Source organism: Cyprinus carpio, chromosome A2 (assembly GCF_018340385.1).
Source record: "Cyprinus carpio isolate SPL01 chromosome A2, ASM1834038v1, whole genome shotgun sequence".
In the NCBI taxonomy this organism is placed as follows: Eukaryota; Metazoa; Chordata; class Actinopteri; order Cypriniformes; family Cyprinidae; genus Cyprinus; species Cyprinus carpio.
In genome coordinates, this window is record NC_056573.1 from 9,094,613 (window position 1) to 9,116,673 (window position 22,061).

General features: G+C 36.5%; 2 protein-coding genes and 1 pseudogene across 2 annotated transcripts; all 3 read right to left on the bottom strand.

Moving 5' to 3' along the window:
• Positions 1-3,790: 3,790 nt before the first annotated feature.
• Positions 3,791-4,839, bottom strand: LOC109054413. The gene is made up of 2 exons (XM_042714321.1): positions 4,791-4,839; positions 3,791-4,578 (listed from the first exon to the last, which is right to left on the bottom strand). The coding sequence occupies exons 1-2, from the start codon at positions 4,837-4,839 to the stop codon at positions 3,965-3,967; spliced, it is 663 nt and encodes a 220-aa protein (XP_042570255.1). The 3' UTR covers positions 3,791-3,964.
• Positions 4,840-7,674: 2,835 nt separating this feature from the next.
• fbxo36b (F-box protein 36b) lies at positions 7,675-9,277 on the bottom strand. Its single transcript, XM_019071675.2, has 4 exons — positions 9,125-9,277; positions 8,606-8,714; positions 8,289-8,461; positions 7,675-8,079 (listed from the first exon to the last, which is right to left on the bottom strand). The coding sequence occupies exons 1-4, from the start codon at positions 9,218-9,220 to the stop codon at positions 7,861-7,863; spliced, it is 597 nt and encodes a 198-aa protein (XP_018927220.1). The 5' UTR covers positions 9,221-9,277; the 3' UTR covers positions 7,675-7,860.
• Positions 9,278-10,996: 1,719 nt separating this feature from the next.
• On the bottom strand, positions 10,997-21,544 carry LOC109054404 (annotated as a pseudogene).
• Between the last annotated feature and the right edge of the window lie 517 nt (positions 21,545-22,061).

Genomic DNA, 22,061 nt, shown 5'->3' on the forward strand with positions numbered 1-22,061 from the left:
ATTATATATGCTATGTAGACAAGTAATTATTAACTAGGCAATTACTTTATTGCATTTATGTTATCAGCCAACTTTGCATGTGTGGATGATAGCACAAAAGACAGTTTTACAAAAATAAACAAATTCTGACCACAAACACGGAATTTTATCAAACGAGAAACGCGATAGTCTCGCGAGGAGAACAGGTAGATCATCAGTGTTTTTTTGTTTTTTGCAAGAAATTTATTTCGTTTTTTTTGGTCATTTTTTTTATTTTGGATATTTAGTTTTTATTGAGAAAATTTTTTATTGTTGTTTTTTGAATTTTAATTCTTTGTTTTCTGTATAAAAAAGTACATCAAATATACACATTTCTATCATACACTTCATTTTTCTGTTAATATAGAAATCCAAATCCTTCCAAAATAATCTTGAGTAAATACAATGAAAAAAAAGATGCAAAATTGTTTCTTTTTCTTGACCACAAAATTCACAGGTATATGAGATATTAAGCTTAAATCTTTCCAAAACATGCTTAGCAGGATAAATTCTTGTAAGTATTTTGTAAGAAACTTCCTTAATTTTGTTATTGATACAAGCCTTATTTGGCAGTTTCCAGAGATATTACCAAATAAAGAAAACCAAAAAAATCTTGCTGCAGGTAAGGACACAGAACAAAGAGCCTTCCTTATAAATCTTATTGCTACACTGTTGTTTTAGAATGCTTCTTTCAAATGCTTTAAAGGTTCTTTATGACGTCATACTATTAAGACGTCACGGGAGACTAAATATCCAACCTAAAAGATTTTTAGGTATTAGATTTTATGTTAATAATTTCTCCAATTTAATGAAGTCACCGTGACTTTTGACATATTGCCATAAATACCAAACATTTGATTCTAGTAGCATGCATTTCAGTAGCCTACTGTAGGCTATCTGTTTAACTAAGAATAGATATGAGTACTGTAAGTTCTTAGGAATTAGTTTTTATTTACTTTTTAGGCTTATTAGGCTATGTTAACATAAATATTAGCGCTCTTGTTTACCAAGCAGCTCAGTGTCATGTGATCTGTGAAGAAAACAAAGTAAATATAACTTGTGAACAGAAGATTTGTACTGGTCGTCAATGTGTTAAAATGTTATTTAATGGTGTATATAGGATATTATGCTATGAAATTAGCAAAAAAAAATGTACATCAAATACAAATGCAGAAATATAGAATCAAACTCCAGTTTTTAAAGCTTAAAAGCATACTAGCCTAACAGAGTCCTTTTAAAACACATTGTGCAACACAATTATATGCAAATATAATAATTTAATCCTCAGCATTACTTGATCTCTTCTCTTGACCTCCATATTCCATGTTTTTAAGAAAGAGACTACTGTCTCAGAGGCATTTTGAAATATGACTATCTGTTCCCCAGCAGCATGGCAGAAATTGTGGCATCTGCATGTAGAGCTCTTTGCAGCGCAGGCCGAACACCACAGGGCTCAGGGACTGCGCAAAAATGAAGAGGATGAAAATGGACACTGCTATGGGGAGCGCCTCCTGATGCCGGGAAATGATGATGAGAGAGGGGATAATGTGCAGGCTCATCTGCAGACTGTGGATGAGAATGGTGCGGCGGCCTTTACTGTTGGATTGCGTGAAATGGCCAGCACGTCTGCCTTCCAGGTAAACCGTCATGTAGCTTATAAGCAATGTTCCCTCTAAGCTGCGCGCGCGCGCGGCCGCGCACTTCTTCCACCGCGGCCGCGCAGAAGCAATAATATGCCGCGCACACGCATAAATGAGTTGGGAAAGCCATTTGCGAAAGCAAATGAATTGCAATGCTCCGATAAATTGGTATAAAGTTGATATCGAAGCGGTGAATGCGGTTTACAGGTTTTATAGAAAGAGAATGATGTGCGCGACAGTGCGCCAAATGAGTCGCTGTAGAAACAGAAAATTTTAATGGTTGCGGACGAAATAGCTCAAATGAGAGGCCACGCAAATGCAATGACATGTGAAATAAAACGTCATCAGGTATTAAAGAAGTGTGGCCTGATTAAGTGCTGGATATAGTGGATGATGGGCACAGAATGGTAACAAAACTCAGAGACATGTCACAAACAGGTGTATTGTGCAAACTGTACTTCATATGGATGTTTAGATGGCTATAGAAGAGTTCACGTTTTTTATTATTTTTGATATTATATTATGTCAGGCCTATATTATAAACCTAATAAATAATTGACCTTGTTTTTTTAACGGAGTATCATATGCTCATCAAGGATGTATTTATTTGACCGAAAACACAGAGAGAAAAAAAAAACATTAATATTGTGAAACATTATTGCAATTTCTAATAGCCTATTGGTTTCCTATTTTAATATACTTTAAAATATTATTTATTACCATGAAGCAAAGTTGAATTTTCAGCATAATTTCTCCAGTCTGCAATGTCATGTGACCCTTCGGAAATCAATCTAATATGCTGATTTATTATCAGTGTTGAAACTGCTGTGCTGCTTAACCCATAAAGTGTTATATCTACCGTATGGTTGAGCTTACTTTGTAGAAATAGCTCTCTGAATTTAAATCAAGTTTTACCATGGACTGACAGCTCAACCGTACGGTACAGTTTTATATAAAACATGAAAAAAAGTGCTTGAGGCCATTTATTAGATGTCTACTAATAAAAATTCTAAGTTAATTATTATTTTTTCATTAGCTCCTTTTAGGGTTGAAAGTTATTTAAAAAAAAAAAAAAAAAAAAAAAAATATATATATATATATATATATATATATATATATATATATTAAAAAATATATATATATATACATACTTTTATTCAGCAAGAATGTGTTAAATTTATAAAAAGTGATAGCAAAGAATTATTTTAGAAAAGATTTCTATTTTGATTAAATGCTGTTCTTTTGAACTTTTTATCAATCAAAGAATCAAAGAAAAAAGTATCACAGGTTAAAATATGTATGCAATACAGCAAGGATGTGTTAAATTGATAAAAAGTGATAGTAAAGAAAAATATATTATTAGAATATATATTATCAGAATTTTTTTTTTTTTTTGAATAAATGCAGTTCTTTTTAGCCTTTTATTCATCAAATATATTAGACAGCAGAACTGTTTCCAATATTCAAAACTATTATTTTAAGTTGTAATAATATTTCACAATATTACTGTTTTTTCTGTATTTTTGATCAAATAAATGCAGGCTTGATGAGCAGAAGAGACTTCTTTCAAAAACATTAAAAATAGTAATGTTTCCAAACTTTTGGCCTGTACTGTATATATATATATATATATATATATATATATATATATATATATATATATATATATATATATATATATATATTAAAGAACAAAATTTCTGACCACAAACAGTTGAATAGTATTGTATATTGTAACACAAAATTTCTATTTTTAATAAACACTGTTCTTTTTAACTTTATATTTATCAAAGAATCCTGAAAAAATATCACAGGTCCCAAAAAAATATTAAGCAGCACAACTGTTTCCAACATGTGACACTGAAGACTGGAGTATTGATGCTAAAAATAGCTTTGCTTCATAGGAATAAATTATAATTTAAAGTATATTAAATTAGAAAACTTTTATTTTAAATTGCAATAATATTTCACAATATTATTTTGTGAAATAATATTCAGTATTTTTATTTTTTATAGATTAGGTATTGATTTGATTAGGATAATTATTTTATTTAATTTATTTTTTTTACCTTTTGAATGGCAGTGTATTATACTGTAAATTTAAAAAAATAAAATAAAAAAATAAAAAGAAACAGTTCTCAGGTAACCTGAAATGTACATCATTTAGTCACGGGTCAAATTAAATACAAATAACACAATAAAGTTCAAAGTTACACAGTTTTTTGTGTGTGCGCTGTACAGGTCTGGTATAAAGAATGTTTTTGCTCAGGTGGCCGAAATGTCTGCCCAATAGAGAAAACTTTTGCTCAGCAAGAAAAAAAATTAGAGGGAACATTGCTTATGATAATAAGCAGCAGCAGCAATAAAAGCAATGCTAAAGCGCTGGCAATGCATGCGGTGCCCTCCAATGCCGTAGAGCACTCAGTGTCCTGCCCTAGCACGTAGTCCCACGGAAAGCCCACACAGGCTAGGACAGTGAACACTTCAGGGTTGAGCAGGGCGAGAATGCAAGCTACCAATGCAACCCAGTGGTGCAAGCGCTGGACCAGAATGGGGTAGCGGAGTGGCATGCAAATGGACAGACAAGTGCTGATGGACAGTAGTGTGAGGGTGATCATCAAACCTCGTGCCATCACCACCTGCAGGTCGAAGAGGATCCAACAGGTGATTCGAGAGATCGGCCAACGTAGGCAGCTAAGGCTGTGTATGACTGTGCCCATTATGTTGAAGCCGGTCACACAGACACAGTGCTGACACAACAGAACATAGCGAGGGTTCTGACGCAGCCCCTGGTTGTGCCACACTGTCGCTATGATGAGGCAGGTAAAGAGACCAGTGACAATGAAAGCTCCAAAGTGGACAAATGCTTTTACAATCTCCAAAAGCCTATTGTCATCAGCTAGATTGGAGGTAATGAACCCTGAAAAAACGAAAAAGACAAAAAACAATGTTACATGGAGATATGAAGTCTGAATATGAAGTCACATAAAATAGTTATATGATAGCAATAAAATCCAACAGGCTTTTTATGGCAGCAATGAGTCTACAGGAGCAGATGATGATGTTGTATTTAAGAAAACTTAAAACTACAAATTTTGTAGTTAAGTGTGAGAAAACTAGAAATCCACTCACCTGTTTGAAGCACAAAAGCCAAATCCATCCGATCACTGGTGTTAGTCATTTTTTAATCAGCACTTCCTACTGGAGCTTGATTAATAAAGCATATTCAGTCTTAGAATCACCTTCCTCAGCTTGTTTGGAGCCAAAATGAACAATTTTGCCTTTCAGTATCCTTCCCTGTGGTCTTTGCCATACTTATTCACAGATGCAGATTGTCTGAGTGATTCTCACCTGCAGCCAGCAGTCTGGTCACAGCATCTCAGTTTTTTAACTTCCCCCCCCACCACCACCACCCCATGGTCTTTTTCTGTGTTGTGACACAATGCCACACAACAGTAATCTACTGAGCGTACGAGTGATGTGTTTTAAATACATGCTCTTAATTACCTCAAGTCTTATTATTTCAAGAATACTATTATTTAAGATGGTCAAGGAGAGTTGAGGTGATAATTTGGCACTTCTCCAATGGCTGTGAATATTTGAGATATAATTGGTGTTGACAGGTTTAATGACTGCTAAAGCTCATTAGAGATTGCCATGGTTATATGGTTATGGTTCAAAGGAATGCAGCAGTGAATCCAAAGTGCACACACACAGCAGTGAACACACACACACCATGAACACACACCCGGAGCAGTGGGCAGCCATTTATTCTGCAGCGCCCGGGGTGCAGTTGGGGGTTCAGTGCCTTGCTCAAGGGCACCTCAGTTGTGGTATTGCCGGCCTGAGACTTGAATCCACAAGCTTAGGGTTAGGAGTCAAACTCTCTAACCACTAGGCCACGACTTCCCCACAACAGATGAGCCGTGAAATAATTGGATTGGAAATTGTTTCTTTTTTTCTTTGGAAACTTACATAGAAATTTTTATTCCAGTGTTTTTACTAAATAATTGAAATATTGGAATGTACAGTAGAATATATTATAGAATTGTATTACAAAATATATTGAAATGCAGTATTTATTTTTAGCGAACAAAACATGACTGTTCTTGCAACAACATAACATTCAAAATATTTCTACATTTTAGGTTACTATTCACAAAAATTGGCATGGAGAGTACACAGGACAATACTGTTGGAACTGTGGGAGTTGTGTATTGTGACGTAGAAGCCGGTCACACAGAACACACGTGCTGGACACAAACAGAACATAGCGAGGTTCTGACGCAGTCACCTGGTTGTGCCACCACTGTCGCTATGATGATGAGGCAGGTAAAGGGACCAGTGACAATGAAAGCTCCAAAGTGGACAAATGCTTTTACAAACTCCAAAAGCCCTATTGTCATCAGCTAGATTGGAGGTAATGAACCCTGAAAAAAAACGAAAAAAGACAAAAAACAATGTTACATGGAGATATGAAGTCTGAATATGAAGTCACATAAAATAGTTATATGATAGCAATAAAATCCAACAGGCTTTTTATGGCAGCAATGAGTCTACAGGAGCCAGATGATGATGTTGTATTTAAGAAAACTTAAAACTACAAATTTTGTAGTTAAGTGTGAGAAAACTAGAAATTCCACTCCCTTTTTTGAAGCACAAAAGCCAAATCCATCCGATCACTGGTGTTAGTAATTTGTTAATCAGCACTTCCTACTGGAGCTTGATTAATAAAGCATATTCAGTCTTTAGAATCACCTTCCTCAGCTTGTTGGAGCCAAAATGAACAATTTTGACTTTCAGTATCCTTCCTGTGGTCTTTGGCCATACTTATTCACAGATGCAGATTGTCTGAGTGATTCTCACCTGCAGCCAGCAGTCTGGTCACAGCATCTCAGTTTTTTAACTTCCCCCCCCACCACCACACCACCCCATGGTCCCCTTTTTCTGTGTTGTGACACAATGAACCAACACAACAGTAATCTACTGAGCGTTACGAGTGATGTGTTTTAAATACATGCTCTTAATTACCTCAAGTCTTATTATTTCAAGAATACTATTATTTTAAAGATGGTCAAGGAGAGTTGAGGTGATAATTTGGCACTTCTCCAATGGCTGTGAATATTTGAGATATAATTGGTGTTGACAGGTTTAATGACTGCTAAAGCTCATTAGAGATTGCCATGGTATATGGTTATGGTTCAAAGGAATGCAGCAGTGAATCCAAAGTGCACACACACAGCAGTGAACAACACACACACCGTGAACACACACCCGGAGCAGTGGGCAGCCATTTATTCTGCAGCGCCTGGGGTGCAGTTGGGGGTTCAGTGCCTTGCTCAAGGGCACCTCAGTTGTGGTATTGCCGGCCTGAGACTTGAATCCACAAGCTTAGGGTTAGGAGTCAAACTCTCTAACCACTAGGCCACGACTTCCCCACAACAGATGAGCCGTGAAATAATTGGATTGGAAATTGTTTCTTTTTTTTTTTTTTGGGAGGCTTACATAGAATTTTTTATTCCAGTGTTTTTACTAAATAATTGAAATATTGGAATGTACAGTAGTATATTATAGAATTGTATTACAAAAGCTAATATTGAAATGCAGTATTTATTTTAGCGAAACCAAAACATGACTGTTCTTGCAACAACATAACATTCAAAATATTTCTACATTTTAGGTTACTATTCACAAAAATTGGCATGGAGAGTACACAGGACAATACTGTTGGAACTGTGGGAGTTGTGTATTGTGACGTAGAGAAAACACCAAGCTGGCACAATCAAAGTGTAATCAAATCAAAAGAGTGCAACAATTATGCCAGAAGATGAACTATCATGAGTTTTACAAGTTGTGAAATGCAGAGTATATATATATAAATAGATTAAAAATCATTAGTTTTAAGAAATTATTTTTGGGTATGAACTATCATGAATATATATATATATATATATACTATATATATACTATATATATATATATATATATATATATATATATATATATACACACACACCTAAAACTGGTTCTTTGGCTAAAAAACCTTTTAGAATTGAGGGAATGTAATAATCTGCCAGATGTACAACAAAGTTACTGTACACACTATTTGCAAGAGTGAGTCTTCAATGCAAGCAAAAATGGTGTTCTGTGAAGTAAAGTCTTAATCAGTCTTAAAAAGGCTTTGTAAACAGTCTTCAATCATTTATTCCAAAGGTACTGAAGAGAAACTTGGCTCATTTTTCTCCTCACAGGGCTGATTCTCCTTCTGCTTCCGGCGACTAATCTGCATCTGCAGCTGCAGCTTGTTGGTGAAGAAAATTGTCTTCCAGCCAACCTCCTCAGCTAAAGCCTCCACTGTTGGTGTCACAGTGTCACAGTGCTTCCTCACTGTCTGCTCCCAGAACTCCTCAGAGTTACAAAGCTGGAGAGAATACCCCCCACAACTGAGTTCACAGGCAACATAGACACTTTGCATGTAACCATTTAAAACACAGCAACCTCAAAATGTGATAAAAAATGTGGAATAATAATAAAATAATAAGAATAATAAATGTTTGCTTGAAATGTGTGCTTGAGCTATTTTATTTCAAATAAACAAAGAAACTGCAATGACATAACAATAGGCCTTACCTCTTTAAACCTACGGCAGGTGCGTGAAAAGACTGAAATGTCTTCGAGGTCCAGATGTGCCATGATGTTGAAAAGTAAAGCATTGGGGAGACGGACAATGTAATCATAATGGCCCTGGCATAAATTTTTGGAGTACTGCAAGATGTGAGGACCAAATACCACAGCCACTTGATCTGGACGAGAAGTGTTTGTTCATTGAATAAGCAAAAGTCTACATTAGGAGACTTTACAAACTTTATATGAAACGCATCCTAAAAATATACAAGTCTGGTATAGTAAGCACAATTATATAGATTAATAGTGATTGAATAACTCACTTTGCAGACGACTGTCTTCTAAAAAGTCTTGATGTGATTCGCTCAGTTGTCCTGGTGGTGTGTTCCTGGAGTCTGATCTCAAAGATATCTTCCACCAGCTCCAAATTACCTGCAGTGAAGGATGTTTGTAAGTACAGTAAATAATAACCAACAATAAAGATCTGAAAGTTCTTCTCCAGATTATATCTTGTAGGTTCTTCAGTAGAAATCAACAGTGTCTTTATGTAAAATATCTGTATTACATTTCAACTTTTACATTTCAGTGTGATCATTAAAGCTAGTTTAATTAAAGTCTACAGCCAAAGGTCTACAACCCCGGACCCGATGAAGACACAAATGTGTTAATCTCATTCTCCTTAATCTCGTTCTCTACCAACCAATTTTGGTAACATTTGTGACTACAATTTAGCGTTGCGTTTGGAAGGTCTAGAAGAGAAAGGATAAACAAACGGCAATCTTTCGTTCATGTAGTTGCCGCAAGAGTAACTTGTTTCTACAATCAAAAAAAACAAGACAAACCTGAGATTTTGTAATTGCAAAGTGGAAATAGTCCTTCGTAGGTGCAGGACCTTGTCCACTGATCTCAAACAGAGTTTCTCCCAGTAAACTCGCCATTCCCGGATCCCGTTGACGCGTTACCAGGACAACAGCGCTACAGCGTGCGTCATCTCCAGAGGGAACGATCAGTGTGATGTCACACTCATCCTCGACATATCGCGTTCAGGCAGGGACTGGATGCTGTTCCTATTTATTAGATGAACGGGACGCGTTTCTCTTTATTACATGAATAGACGTGTCTTCACCAAAGCTGCAGTAAAGTCGAATGTTTAATAAACATACATAACATGGAATACTAATGTTTTGTTTTGTTTTATCTGGCCGTTGATATATTTTAGAAATAATGGTGTTTGATGGCCGATATATGAAGCTGATTTTTTTTTTCCCGATATGTTTTGGATGATTTTCTTTTTTCCCCCCATGTCTCATAAAAGGGAGTTTGAGTAGATGTTTATGGCAGGGTACAAGATAGTAATAGCTAGTATTAGTAGCCTAATTCATAGTAATAATACATGGCTCAAATTAACTTAAGTATCTTCTCAAAACAGTTCTGAAGCATGCTTTTTGTGTATGTTTGTTGACAGACACCAGTGTTTCTGACAGACTTGCACATGCACATTAATTCTCTGCCAGCAGGAGGCGCTGCTGGAGCGGCAGATATAGCGGTTTCCCTGGTAACGGCTGTAATCACGTAAGCCTGTTCGCAAACGCGACTTTATCAGGCTTTACAGGAAAGACGAAATGAAAATGACATCAAAGCTTTTCTGAAGGAGGTCGGTTCTTTTCAAAGATAGCCTACATTCATATAAAAACACCCGCGCAGTGTCAGTTTTGATATAGTGATGGATATAGTGTCTGGGAAACACCTGGACACTGCTATATGTCAAATGATAATCTAAGTAATAAAAACCCCTCATATTAGCGGTGAAGTGTCGCCTGACTAGACTGTCAAACATGTCAACCAGGAAAACTGTAAATATCTCGCCTTCGCTTTCATTTCAGACCATCTCCAAAAAAGACATAAATAAATAAATAAATAAATAAATAAATAAATAAAAACTAAACGAAACAAGTTTAACAGTTTATCAAAGTAGGAAATTAGTGCCATACCACTTAGACTTGTCATAGCAAAGCATCTGAACACTCATAACAATGCGATATTTTGACGTTTCTTTTCTTTTCTTTAATTGCAAAGTTATTTTTATGGCTCTGTCACTATGGGGTATTTAGTTTAGATGTTAACAAGTAACATATGAAAAAATAAAAGGGATTGAATCATTTGATTCTGCTGTTTAGACCAATACACAAAACATAAATTGTTCCTCATCACACATCTTTGTTGACAAAAAATAAAATGGATGATTTTATTTGAATACATTTATAAATTATGAGCCTTGGATCATAAATGTTCTAATTATAAACTAGGTAAATAATTAAAGTGTTTTAAGTAACTGATGAAAAAAAAGTCTGGGTGTTAATTTGTTCCATCTGCTTTTTGTTTGTTCCAGTAGTTATAATGAATCAGACTTTTCAGCATTACATTTTTTTCTCTTTGCCATTATTTAGGCTACATGATCCTACTTAAAATGACACTCCCAGCTAAAAGTTTAGAACAATTACAATTTTAAAATGTTTTAATGACTCTTATGCACACCTCAACTGCATTTACTTAATAAAAATAAAAACAGTAATATTGTGAAATATCATTACAATTTAAAATTTCCATTTTCAATTTTAAAAGGTCATTTATTCCTGTTTGGCAAAGCTGAATTTTCAGCAGCCATCACTCCAGTCTTCAATGAAGTTAAAAAAAAAAACACATACAGACACATGTAACACAGTAGTTAAAAATCATTTAATATTTTATACATATATTTATATATGTACACATTAACTGTATACCTGTAATGGTGACTTTTGATGTGGTCAAAAATCCATTGACGGAGAACACCGCAGGCCACACCTGCCGGTTTCCCAAGCTGCAGCTATAGAGAACCCGAGGGGGAAATCATAGAAAAGTGAACTCTTCCACTTACATCTACTCAGTCCTTTTGTGCTGTAGACACCGGCTTTATATGCATAGCCACTTGGGCTGAACTCCTCTGCCCTTACAATAGGTGTCAGGTTTTAATCCAAACCATGTTTTCTTACCTCCTTGAGGCGATTAGTGGCATCTATTCCTCACAATGTGTTTTCGCCTCAACAGAATGAAACGTTTCTGCTAGAGCAGGTGCTAAAGACAAACTGAAGTTGTTTATACAGCTAATCACAGCATCCCTAGACACCATTGTGTTCTGCTGTTCTGTCACAGTTTCTCTTTGTGAATAACATAACGGATTACAAATGCTGATATGCACAAGGAGCTTACTTTCTAGGCATAAAATATTACTTATTGAGTTGAAGGCATAAATGAGGAGGGACAATCGTGGAGTTTTGTCCAGAATACACAGATGGGTGGGGAGGACCGTCACCTGCTTATCCACAGCTCTTTCTCTAGAAATGTCGAAGACTCAGTGCAGTAAATACAAAATCGGAATAATTTCAGATTCTTGAAGACAATGTTTTAGAGCATTGGTGATGTGTGCATGATGCTGCTGCTGCTGCTGCTGAGATGTGCCATAAAAAGCGCTTTAAAGAAAGGGGTTTGTGGAGGAACCTCCTGTGGGGTACGGTCCCGCTGGGCCTGCACCCTGAAGAGAAGATGACAAGACAAGACAAGACAAATGTATCCATGAGTTGATAAAGAAACATTGTTCTGAAGGTGTAATGCAGCAAAAACATGTTGGCAATTTAGGAGCACATTATAAGTACCAGTACTTTTCAAAGGGATTATTCAATTATATCAAGATAATACTACTTGGCCAGGATCAGAATTCTAAGATTTTTTTAATGCAGCCTAATATCAGGAAAGAGGCAGACTGCCATTAACACATTAAAGGTGCATTCAGCAGTTTAGTGCCAATTTAAAATCTTTCAAACATTAAGAAATCAATTGTTTTTGTTAAGTGTCATCTGAATGGTGTTCACCAAACCATTCAAATCACACTTCACAAAAACACAATTTATTTCTTAATGCATAAAACTTTTTGTTGTACTCATGATGGTTTTCTATAATTATTTTAATTGTTATAGGTCTGCCAGTAATGATTTTAATATGTTGATTGTGTTATCTGTTTTATGTCTTTGATTAATAGAATAAAAAGCAACATTTTATTTTCTGTATTTAAACAATAGCATTCTACATCCTGCCAAATGCTGTCCCTCAAACAAATTGCAGGACAAATTAAAAAACAAATATGGTGAACATATGTTTAGTTTGTAGCATAATTATGTGTAAAAAGTGTTAAAATACATACCACAGTTGCTTCTCTTTTGCTCCTCAAGTGAGAGTATTAATTATTGTGTAGACTGCACTTTAAAGCTCACTAGTATCAGTGTCATTTACATAAAACTCAGAGACGATCAAGAGATGGCAGTGCAGCGTCTAACACGATTCGATATCTGTACTTAAAATACAAGAAAAACAAAGATTATGATGCTGGCTAGAATCACTACTACTTACTGAATGCACCTTTAATTATTGTGGAATTTTGGTCTCAAGAATTTGACTAAGGCTGATTTTGCCGGGCAACTTTTTTTGAGCAATGCTGCCTGGGCACTTTCTCATTGAGAATGGGTAACAAATGTCTATCTGGATACTTCAGATCGGTCGTTGGCCTCATATCACATCTGGTTGCCCGGCAACATTGCTCAAAAAGTTGCCCCATGTATCATCAGCATAATGTTTTCAGCAACACAAATGGTAATTCACTTAAAAAAGAAGCAACAAAATAACTTCCAAAAATGTGCAGTGAAGATTAAAGTGTTTTCAGACCTGTAGATGTTTTTCTTTGCAGTTACTTTTTTTAGACAACACTTTTACAATGTTGCATATGCAAGGCCAAATTTTAAAATGGACCTAATATAATAATGGGCTAATAAACAAACATTGGGAGCAATGTGTCCAATTGTTGGTGAGAATATGTGTGCTCTGTCTGCGTTCCAGGGTTCAGTTCATAGCAGCATTTTTTGGATTTCAAGAGTACTTATTTAGTCTTTCTTTCGGTTAATCACCATTATTTCTGCTTTTAGGTTTTAAATCAAAGTAGTCTTTTTTAAACTAATTTATTAACTTCTTATTAATAGGTTAGGTGAATGTAGAAGGGAGAGGGGGACTGGCATCAATGACACAGATCCAGTTTGTTTTATTTATATACATGCCTAAACGAGCTAAGGCAGAAACGCTCTTTATTCAAATCAACTGCTCCTAGCAAACTAGTTGTGAAACACTAAGTAAACAATGACTGGCTATGATGTTTTAAAGCAGTGATCATTTATCAGGGGGCCGGGGACCAACAAGGGGGTAACAGGATAACCTAAAATGACTAAGGGTGTGTTCACATTGTATGTATATTAATTCCTATTGTATGTATATTAATATTAATTATAATAAATTCAAATTTTCTAACTTAATTAAAATGCTAAACAGCAAACAATCAAGAATCAAATTTCTTTTTATTTTTGTTACATTTTCCTTCCTCAGTAACTGTAGTTTTTTTTTTTTTGAACAGTTCTTAATTTCTGAAATCACAAACACATCAACTCCCAGTTATGTTAAAGGGATACTCCACCCCAAAATGAACATTTTGTCATTAATCACTTACCCCCATGTCGTTCCAAACCTGTAAAAGTTTTGTTCGTCTTCGGAACTCAATTTAAAATATTTTGGATGAAAACCAAGGAGGCCTGTGACTGTCCCATAGACTGCCAAGTAAATAACAGTGTCAAGGTCCAGAAAAGATATGAAAGTCATTGTCAGAATACTCCATCTGCCATCAGTGGTTCAACCCCAACGTTATGAAGCGACGAGAATACTTTTTTTGTAAGCGAAGAAAACAAAAATAACGACTTTATTCAACAAAGGACCTTTCTTCACTTACAAAAAAGTACTCTCCTCTGTGTCTCTCCAGATCACCATGTGCTGTGTATGCTCTTCTGTATCATCCACGCCACAAGGATGCGCTGTTTCCTTTCAAATCAAAGCTAAATGCATGAAGAAACAGCGCATACGCATCCAGAGCTGGGTAGATTACTTATGAATTGTAATCAGTTACTGATTACAGATTACATGACAAAATTTGTAGTCCGTAATATAATCTCTTAGATTACAAATTTTTGGTAACGTAATCTGATTACTTTTGGATTACATTTAGATTACATTTGTGTTAACCCTAATTTGATATCACATAGGCTATATTGAATTAGCCTAATCTTGTACTATTTTGACAGATACAAAGAAAAAATATATTCCAAAAAAAAATATTTAATTCACCAAGAAGAGCCATAATAGTTTTTTTTTATATTTTAATTTTTTTTAAGTTTTTACTTACAAAATACTAACACTAATGTACCTTGCTGTCAGTGTTTGCTAGTAACACTGAATAAAACAAAATCACATCTTATGATTTTAAAGCATATTTACTTTTGTAAGAAATTTATTAAGTAAATTTAGAAAACAGCTACATTACAATACAAAAAACAATATTGAAAAACATGAAATTCACAGCAATATCACTGCTAGGTCAAATATTTAATCTAAAAAATTATTAGTGTTTTTTATTGTTTTATTGATGAAAATCATACAATAGCTACATTGCAAACATGCAAATTTTGAAAAAAGACTTTAAAATTCACACAGCAATGACATTTCTATCCATCTCAAAAAACATTTTAAGTGCATAGTAACAATGAGGAAAAGACAAACAATATTACAAAAATGAATATTAAAGAACATGAAACGCACAACAAAACAAGAAATATCTGCGTCCACACGAAACCACAAAAACCAACACAAAACGATGGTTAATGGCGCTGTAATTTATATATATGCGCATAAACTTGTGCGTGGTATACAAACGAATATGGAAACAACACATTTATTAATGTTAATGTTAGTTAATAAAAAGACAATCGTTCAGTGTTTGTTCATGTTTTTGTTGCTGTTACGTGTCTGACTGGGGGCGAGACGTGGGCTGATGACGTCATCGTTTCAGAAAATAAACAGATTTGCTGTCTGCACGAAAACGCAAAGGCGGCGTTTTCAAATTGATTGAAACTTAGGCGAATCATTGAATTGTGAAAGACTTATTACCATTGTGTAAATAATATATAATCATGTAATCCATAAAAAAGTAACTGTAGTCTGATTACGAGTATTTTAAAAAGTAGTTTACTCTAATTACAAGTACTTGAGTTTTGGAATCTGATTACGTAATCCAGATTACATGTAATCCGTTACTACCCAGCTCTGTACGCATCATACGGTGATATGGAGACACAGAGAAGACTGTTGACAAAGGAATTGTTGAATAAATTCGTTATTTTTGTTTTCTTCGCTTATAAAAAGTGTTCCCGTCGCTTCATATAACCCAGATTGCACGTCTGATGGCAGATGGAGTATTCTGACACTGATTAACCTTGACACTGTTATTTACTTGTCAGTCTATGGGACAGTCACAGGCCTCCTGGTTTTCATCCAAAATATCTTAAATTGTGTTCCGAAGACGAACAAAGCTTTTACGGGTTTGGAACGACATGGGGGTAAATGATTAATGACAAAATTTTCATTTTGGGGTGGAGTATCCCTTTAACAAAAAAGTTGGAAATCAAGCAGCTTTGTTATAATCACAGCACAAATAACAGAGGAAAACGTTACTTTATATTGGGAAGCCTTTGAATGTTGTGTTGGATTATGGGACTTTGAGTCTAAAAGGTTGAGAACCAATGTTCTGAAGAAATGAATAAAAAATATTTTCAGACTTTGCATTTATTTCACAGCTATTGGATTGCTTACCATGAATGGGTTGCTGGAGATGCCAGGTCCTGTGACCACCTGCCCATAGTTGCCCATAGGTTTGGCCTGTCCGTAGGCTGGAAACCCCCCTGAGAAGGACCAGAGAAGAAGAACGGACATGGTGCTAGTGCATTACACTGACAGACATTAAAAAAAATTACCTAAATGCTAAAGCACTGAACCTGCTACTCCAACACATGCAACACCAAAGCACAAAAAGCAAAAAGAGTTGATGCTTAATACAATACAAACACAGCCTCTCTCATAACTTATAAGAGTATGCATAAAAGAATGCATAAGCTACTGGGGGTTTGGGCCACCTCACACTCAAAAAAAAGAAAAGAAAAAAAGTCTCACATACCATTGGGCTGTTGCTGGTAGGCTGCAGGTGGGGGAAATGGACCTTGGCCAGGGAATTGCTGCTGGAAGGTCCCACTAAAACTGGTTGGCAGGCAGTAACTGGTTGTGTTCCCAAAACCAGCTGGCATGCTCATGGAGCCAGTGCCAAATGAGGCTAAAGTAAATAAAAGGAGACCAGAGGAGGAGTAGCATGTTTCATCTGCTCATTCCTTTAATGGGCACACACATAACAGGCATGCTGATCTCGACCAAAGCTCGGTTTTACCTGAGGCTGCTGCTCTTCCATTGGTTTGAAATGGATTTGTAGACATGGGCTCCTGAACCATCCCAGCAGCCACAAATGGGTTTGTGGAGGGGGCAGCTGCACAATGAAATGGGTTCAGTCAGTTTTAAAGACATAAACGTTAAAACGTAGTAACTTAAAAAAAGAATCTTAAAAGCTCCACCTGCAAAACCCTGTTGCATGTTGGGTAGTCCTGGCTGAGCTGGAGGTGCAGCAGCTCCTGGGACACCTCCAAACACCTTGGGTAGTGCATGCAACACACACACCAAGATATACATGAGCACACAAAAATATTAAAGCATAAAAGCAAGGTGATTGTGCTTTTTATATAATACCGTAATCTCTCACCCTTGTACGCTTCCACCTGTAGTGGTAGAACTGAGGGCACTATCAAGCTCAGCCAGGGCAGCGTAACGGTCCTCTGCTGATGAACTGCTCTGAGGCGGGGCAGGAGCCTTACTGGGTAGTGGCGAGATGGACATGCCTCCACCTGAATCGCAAAAATTAACCATGGATTAATTTTATACTAATTTATTCAAATCTTATTGCATTAACAAATGCATAAGGGTCAACAACAACAAAAACAGTGTGTTCACAATAAAAAAGGCAGGAAATTATGAAAAAAGAGAAATAGTGTTGTCAGTGAAAGTTAAACTATTTACTTAAAAAAAAAAAAATAAAGACCTTGTAAAAGAGCATAATATGACCCCTTTAAGGAAATCTGCAGGAGTCCTTTCTAGGATATATTTTCCTGTTTTATGCTTCATTTATGTTCATTAATTTATATTTTTTAAATCTTTGCATTTTGGTCACACCACTTGACTTTTGGCTCTAACAAAAGTTTTTAAAATATTAATATGCAGTTGTGTTCAATTATTTAATTTTTTCCCCCCAGGAAATGATAAGTAAAAAGGGTCAACCTACTTAATGCTTTCATGACTTATAATTCTTTTAATTTTAATTTAATTTAATTTTAATTTTATTATTTATTATTAATTATTTTTATTTTTTATTCTTTTAATTTTATTTTGATTTTATTTTAATTTTATTATTTATTATTAATTATATCTGAAATAAAGAGAGTCAATTCATTGACCAATGATCTTCCTTACATGACTGATACAGCACTGTTAAAGTAAGCTAACAGCAACAACACAGCACAGGGGTGACATTTAACAGATTATATTCTGTAACAGCCATGACAGGAAATGGAAATACATGTGAGCATAATACACAATGGATGGGGCAGGATGTGGTACCTGTGTGGGCTTGTTGAAGGGAAGGCTTTGAGGGGGGTGATGTGCCAAAATGTGACGGTACACTGGCGTTTCCAAAGGAATCAAAGTTTGCAAAGTCTGTGGTGGCATTATTTTGTGCTACAGATGGCACAGGGTGAACAAAATACATTAATGAACAGGACTGATGAGAAAAAGTGAGAAATCATGAGCTGACTGACATCACGTACAAATTGTTGTAGAATAGGATAGTAGTTGACATGATCACGCATCAAGCAGTGACATTTAAAGGGAATGTTCACCCAAAAATGAAAAGTCTGTCTTCATTAACCCACCCTCATGTCACTCTTTTCAAATGTGGGGTCCAAAACAACATTGGATCCCCTAAACTTTCATCATATGGACAAAACCCCCACATTCTTTTTTTTGTGTGTGTTACATATAAGCAAGCAAGCCATTCGGGTTAAGAACAACATGAGGGTGAGCAAATGATGACAATTTAAATTTTTTGGTTGACTATCCCTTTAAGCGAATGAGAAAAAGCAACAAATGATTAATAGTGGTGAAACAATTAAAGGAACTTGTGACCAGCCACAGCATCTAAATGTTCTCTTCACCTTATACATAAATTGGAGCTGTCAATCTATTAAAAATGTTAATGGTTACCTGAGGGCCTGTTAAAATGTGCAAAATTAGCAAAGTTTGAGGAGCTGGCAGTTTGAGTTTGGGGGCCAGCAAAAATATCTCCACCCAAGTCAGAGAGGAGGTCAAACTTCTTCTCCTGGCCTGCAGGCTGGGCCTGAACACGACTGGTCACCGGGGACTGAGAGAGAAACGTGGGGAAGTCAGGAAAAGAAAAACAGGGCATAACCTGGTTTTGCGGAGAAGAGCTAGCTGTGTTGTGGCTCCAAGGTGGCTGTGTGTAGTTACCTGGTTGGATGGAGTCTTGGTAAGATGCAGGGTTTTGAGGGGCTGGGGAAGAACCTCTGGGGTGCTACTGGTACTGCTAGCAGATGAACCAGATATTGATGCCTGCACAGAGGCAATCACCTTGGCTTGTTCTGGAGGAACATACCTGCAAATGATGGTGGCACAATAATAGAGCGGTCAATTTGTAGGCCATCCTGGAAGGCTAATTTGCCAAAAGCTCCATGGGGATTTTCTAACGAGTTTTTAGAATAGAGGTTTTTGATTTATGAGTAAAATAAGGTCTGTGCATGGCTAACATGACTTTGTTCTACAACTTAATTTAAACAAAGTCATACTCTATACTGTTCAGAAGCATTTTTTAAAAGTAGTGAAACAGTAGTGGTTCAGTAATTAAGTGCAATTTCCTGATTCCACAGGGATGTCAGAATTTATTTGAGAACCTCTGTATGAAAATGAACAGCTTTATAGCATTACAATAATAATAATGCCAACTGAAATTATGAAACTGTGTGATCTCATAAGAATTTGCCTCATCAGACAAATGTACAAAGCAAAACAGAACATGCTGCACATAAATAAACAGTAAACAAGGAGAATGGATCTGAACAAAGACTCCTTACCATCTTTTCTTCTCATATTTCTCCTGAAGAAACTCTTGACTTTCTGAGGTTCACGGAAATCTGGGACCACGGAGCTCTTGTCATCATACAACCCCAGCCAGATGTGTTTGCAGACCTGAGCGCACACACACACACACACACACACACACACACAAAGAGAGTGACTACTCAAAGGGACTTCAGTATGTGTGCATATCGTAATGTGCCCTTTGTTTTAAAGCATGCAGTACCTCATTACTGTGTTTTTGTAAGAACTCGATTTCCTGTTGGGTGAAAGTTGTCATAGAGATGGACTTCACTCTGTGCGGAGGGTTGAGGCCTCGTCTGGGGCACAAATCAAATGACATGAACATCACAGATTGGTCATGGCACAGACAATACTAAACTTGGAAAGCCCTACTTCTACCAGTCGTACATTATTAATGGTGCTGATATTTATTATTCTTCTAGACAAACTCTCTTTGCACTTTAGGCACAAATGATACCTCAAAACATATGCTTTATTTGAAGAGAGATGTGCTATGACTTCTAAACTAAATTTTAAATAATAATTATTAAACACAATATTAAAATTAAAATATTCAGTGAGATCTAATATGTAAGGTAAATTAATTATTAATAATGAATAATAATATATGGGAGAAAAAAAACCCTATACACACTTGGATTGAAAAGTGCCACCAAGAAGCCAAATAAAAACAATTCATCAACATGTCAAGGCTGTATCAGTTAACCATGAGGGTGGGCTCTTTTGACTCGAGTGGTGTACTTAAGCACCATTAAGATCCCTAAGGCTCAGTTTGGGGTCTCTGGGGGCCCCTGTCCCATTTAGTCATATATCAGCACCAGAATATCATGAAGAAACTTACATCAGGGGAAACTTATTTGACTTAGGACTGTAAATTGAGTCTCTGGGTGGAGCCCTAAAGCCCTTTGAGGGCCCCTGGAGGCCCTCGTGGGTCCCTTTCATATTTAGTCATATCCCTGCACCAGAATGTCAAAAAGACACTGACCACAAGGATAGCTCTTTTGATTTAGGACCCTAAATTTGAGGCCTTGCATAGAGCCCCAAAGCCCTCTGGGGGCCCCTATCTTATTTAGTCACGTCACTGCCCCAGAAAGGTGGCTCTTTTGTCTTAGGAACCTAAATTTTGGCCCTGTGTGGAGCCCCCTCCGGACCCCATGGATGTAAATGTTGCCCCCTGTCACATCTCAGCACCAAAATTTCAGAGATGTAGGTGTTGGCTCTTCTGACTGGCCAGTGAATTAAGAGCCCATGTGCTCTGCCAGGGGCCCCAAACTCAGCACCACAATATCATTCAGACATTTTCATGTGCCATTATCTGCAAGTTCAAAAGCACTCACATTTTCTCCAGTTCATCCAGTTATGATCATCATCTATGCATAAGCAGCTGTAACGTTTAAACACGGGTCTGTCACACGTTGATACAATACTTTATGAACACACTCACAACTAGCACCAACATCGCACTGTCTTATTTGAATAGGAGCCTGCCTTATTTTTTATGATATGGTGTTGTGGTGATTATTGTGGTGTTGTTGATGATGATGATGATGATGATGATGATGATAAGGCAGCTGGGACACATTCTGCAGATGATCTCTCAGATGGGAGGGGTTGTTAGGCGTCTGCCCATGCAGACGCTCGGGGAAAAACAAGTAGTTCATACACCATCTGTGTGAATATGAGGGGCCTCGTTAAAAACTTACAGTATTCCGGAACAGGTGGTGCACACAAACGAGTCCACTGTCATGTTGGCGTAGGTCGGGCCGCGCTGATCGCAATCAAAGCATTTCCTATTAGGAGGCAGGCTGGTCATCTCCCGAAGCATCTTCAAGTGTTTCTCCTCCTGTTTTCGCTTGGCACTCGCCGCCATCACGAAATAATAAAGCTGTCGAGTGTAGGGCAGGTGGAACTGTGAGTTATTGGTAAATCTAGTGCATAAACACGCCCGGCAGCGCTGGAAAATCGTTCCACAGAAGACTACCAGGAATAGCCATAAACGTCCAGTTCTTCTCTGGACTGATCTGAATCCTTATAAGATGTGCATGTCAATACTGCCACCTGCTGCACAGGAGAGAAACGCCTCTAATGGCGCATGCCCAAAAAACAGTTGAAAACTATTAAAATTAATTAAGATCAGAAACGAAATTGTTACAGCGATTGTACAGTGTCTGATGGTTATAGTAAAGTTCTAAATGGCTGCCATGTTATTTACAAGAAAGGCCTACTCAAAAGTAATTTAAAGAACAATTAAACTATAAGAGAAGAGAAAAGCCTGGTTTCATGTCTGAAATACATGATAGTTCCTTGGTACTTTGTAGTTTGTGGATGTATCGATATTAATAAATATGAATATAAAGCACAAACTGCTTCTAACACCACAAGAGTAAGCTGATTAATGAGTAGCCTATGTGAATGAGTGAGTTACTAAGTGAATGTTATTTGTTGTTATTATGGTTGTACAATGAACAGTTTTCGAATTGTTCAATATTTTTGCAAATGTAAAGTTGTTCAGCATTTTAGAGATTAACCATTTCTAATCTGAATGATTAA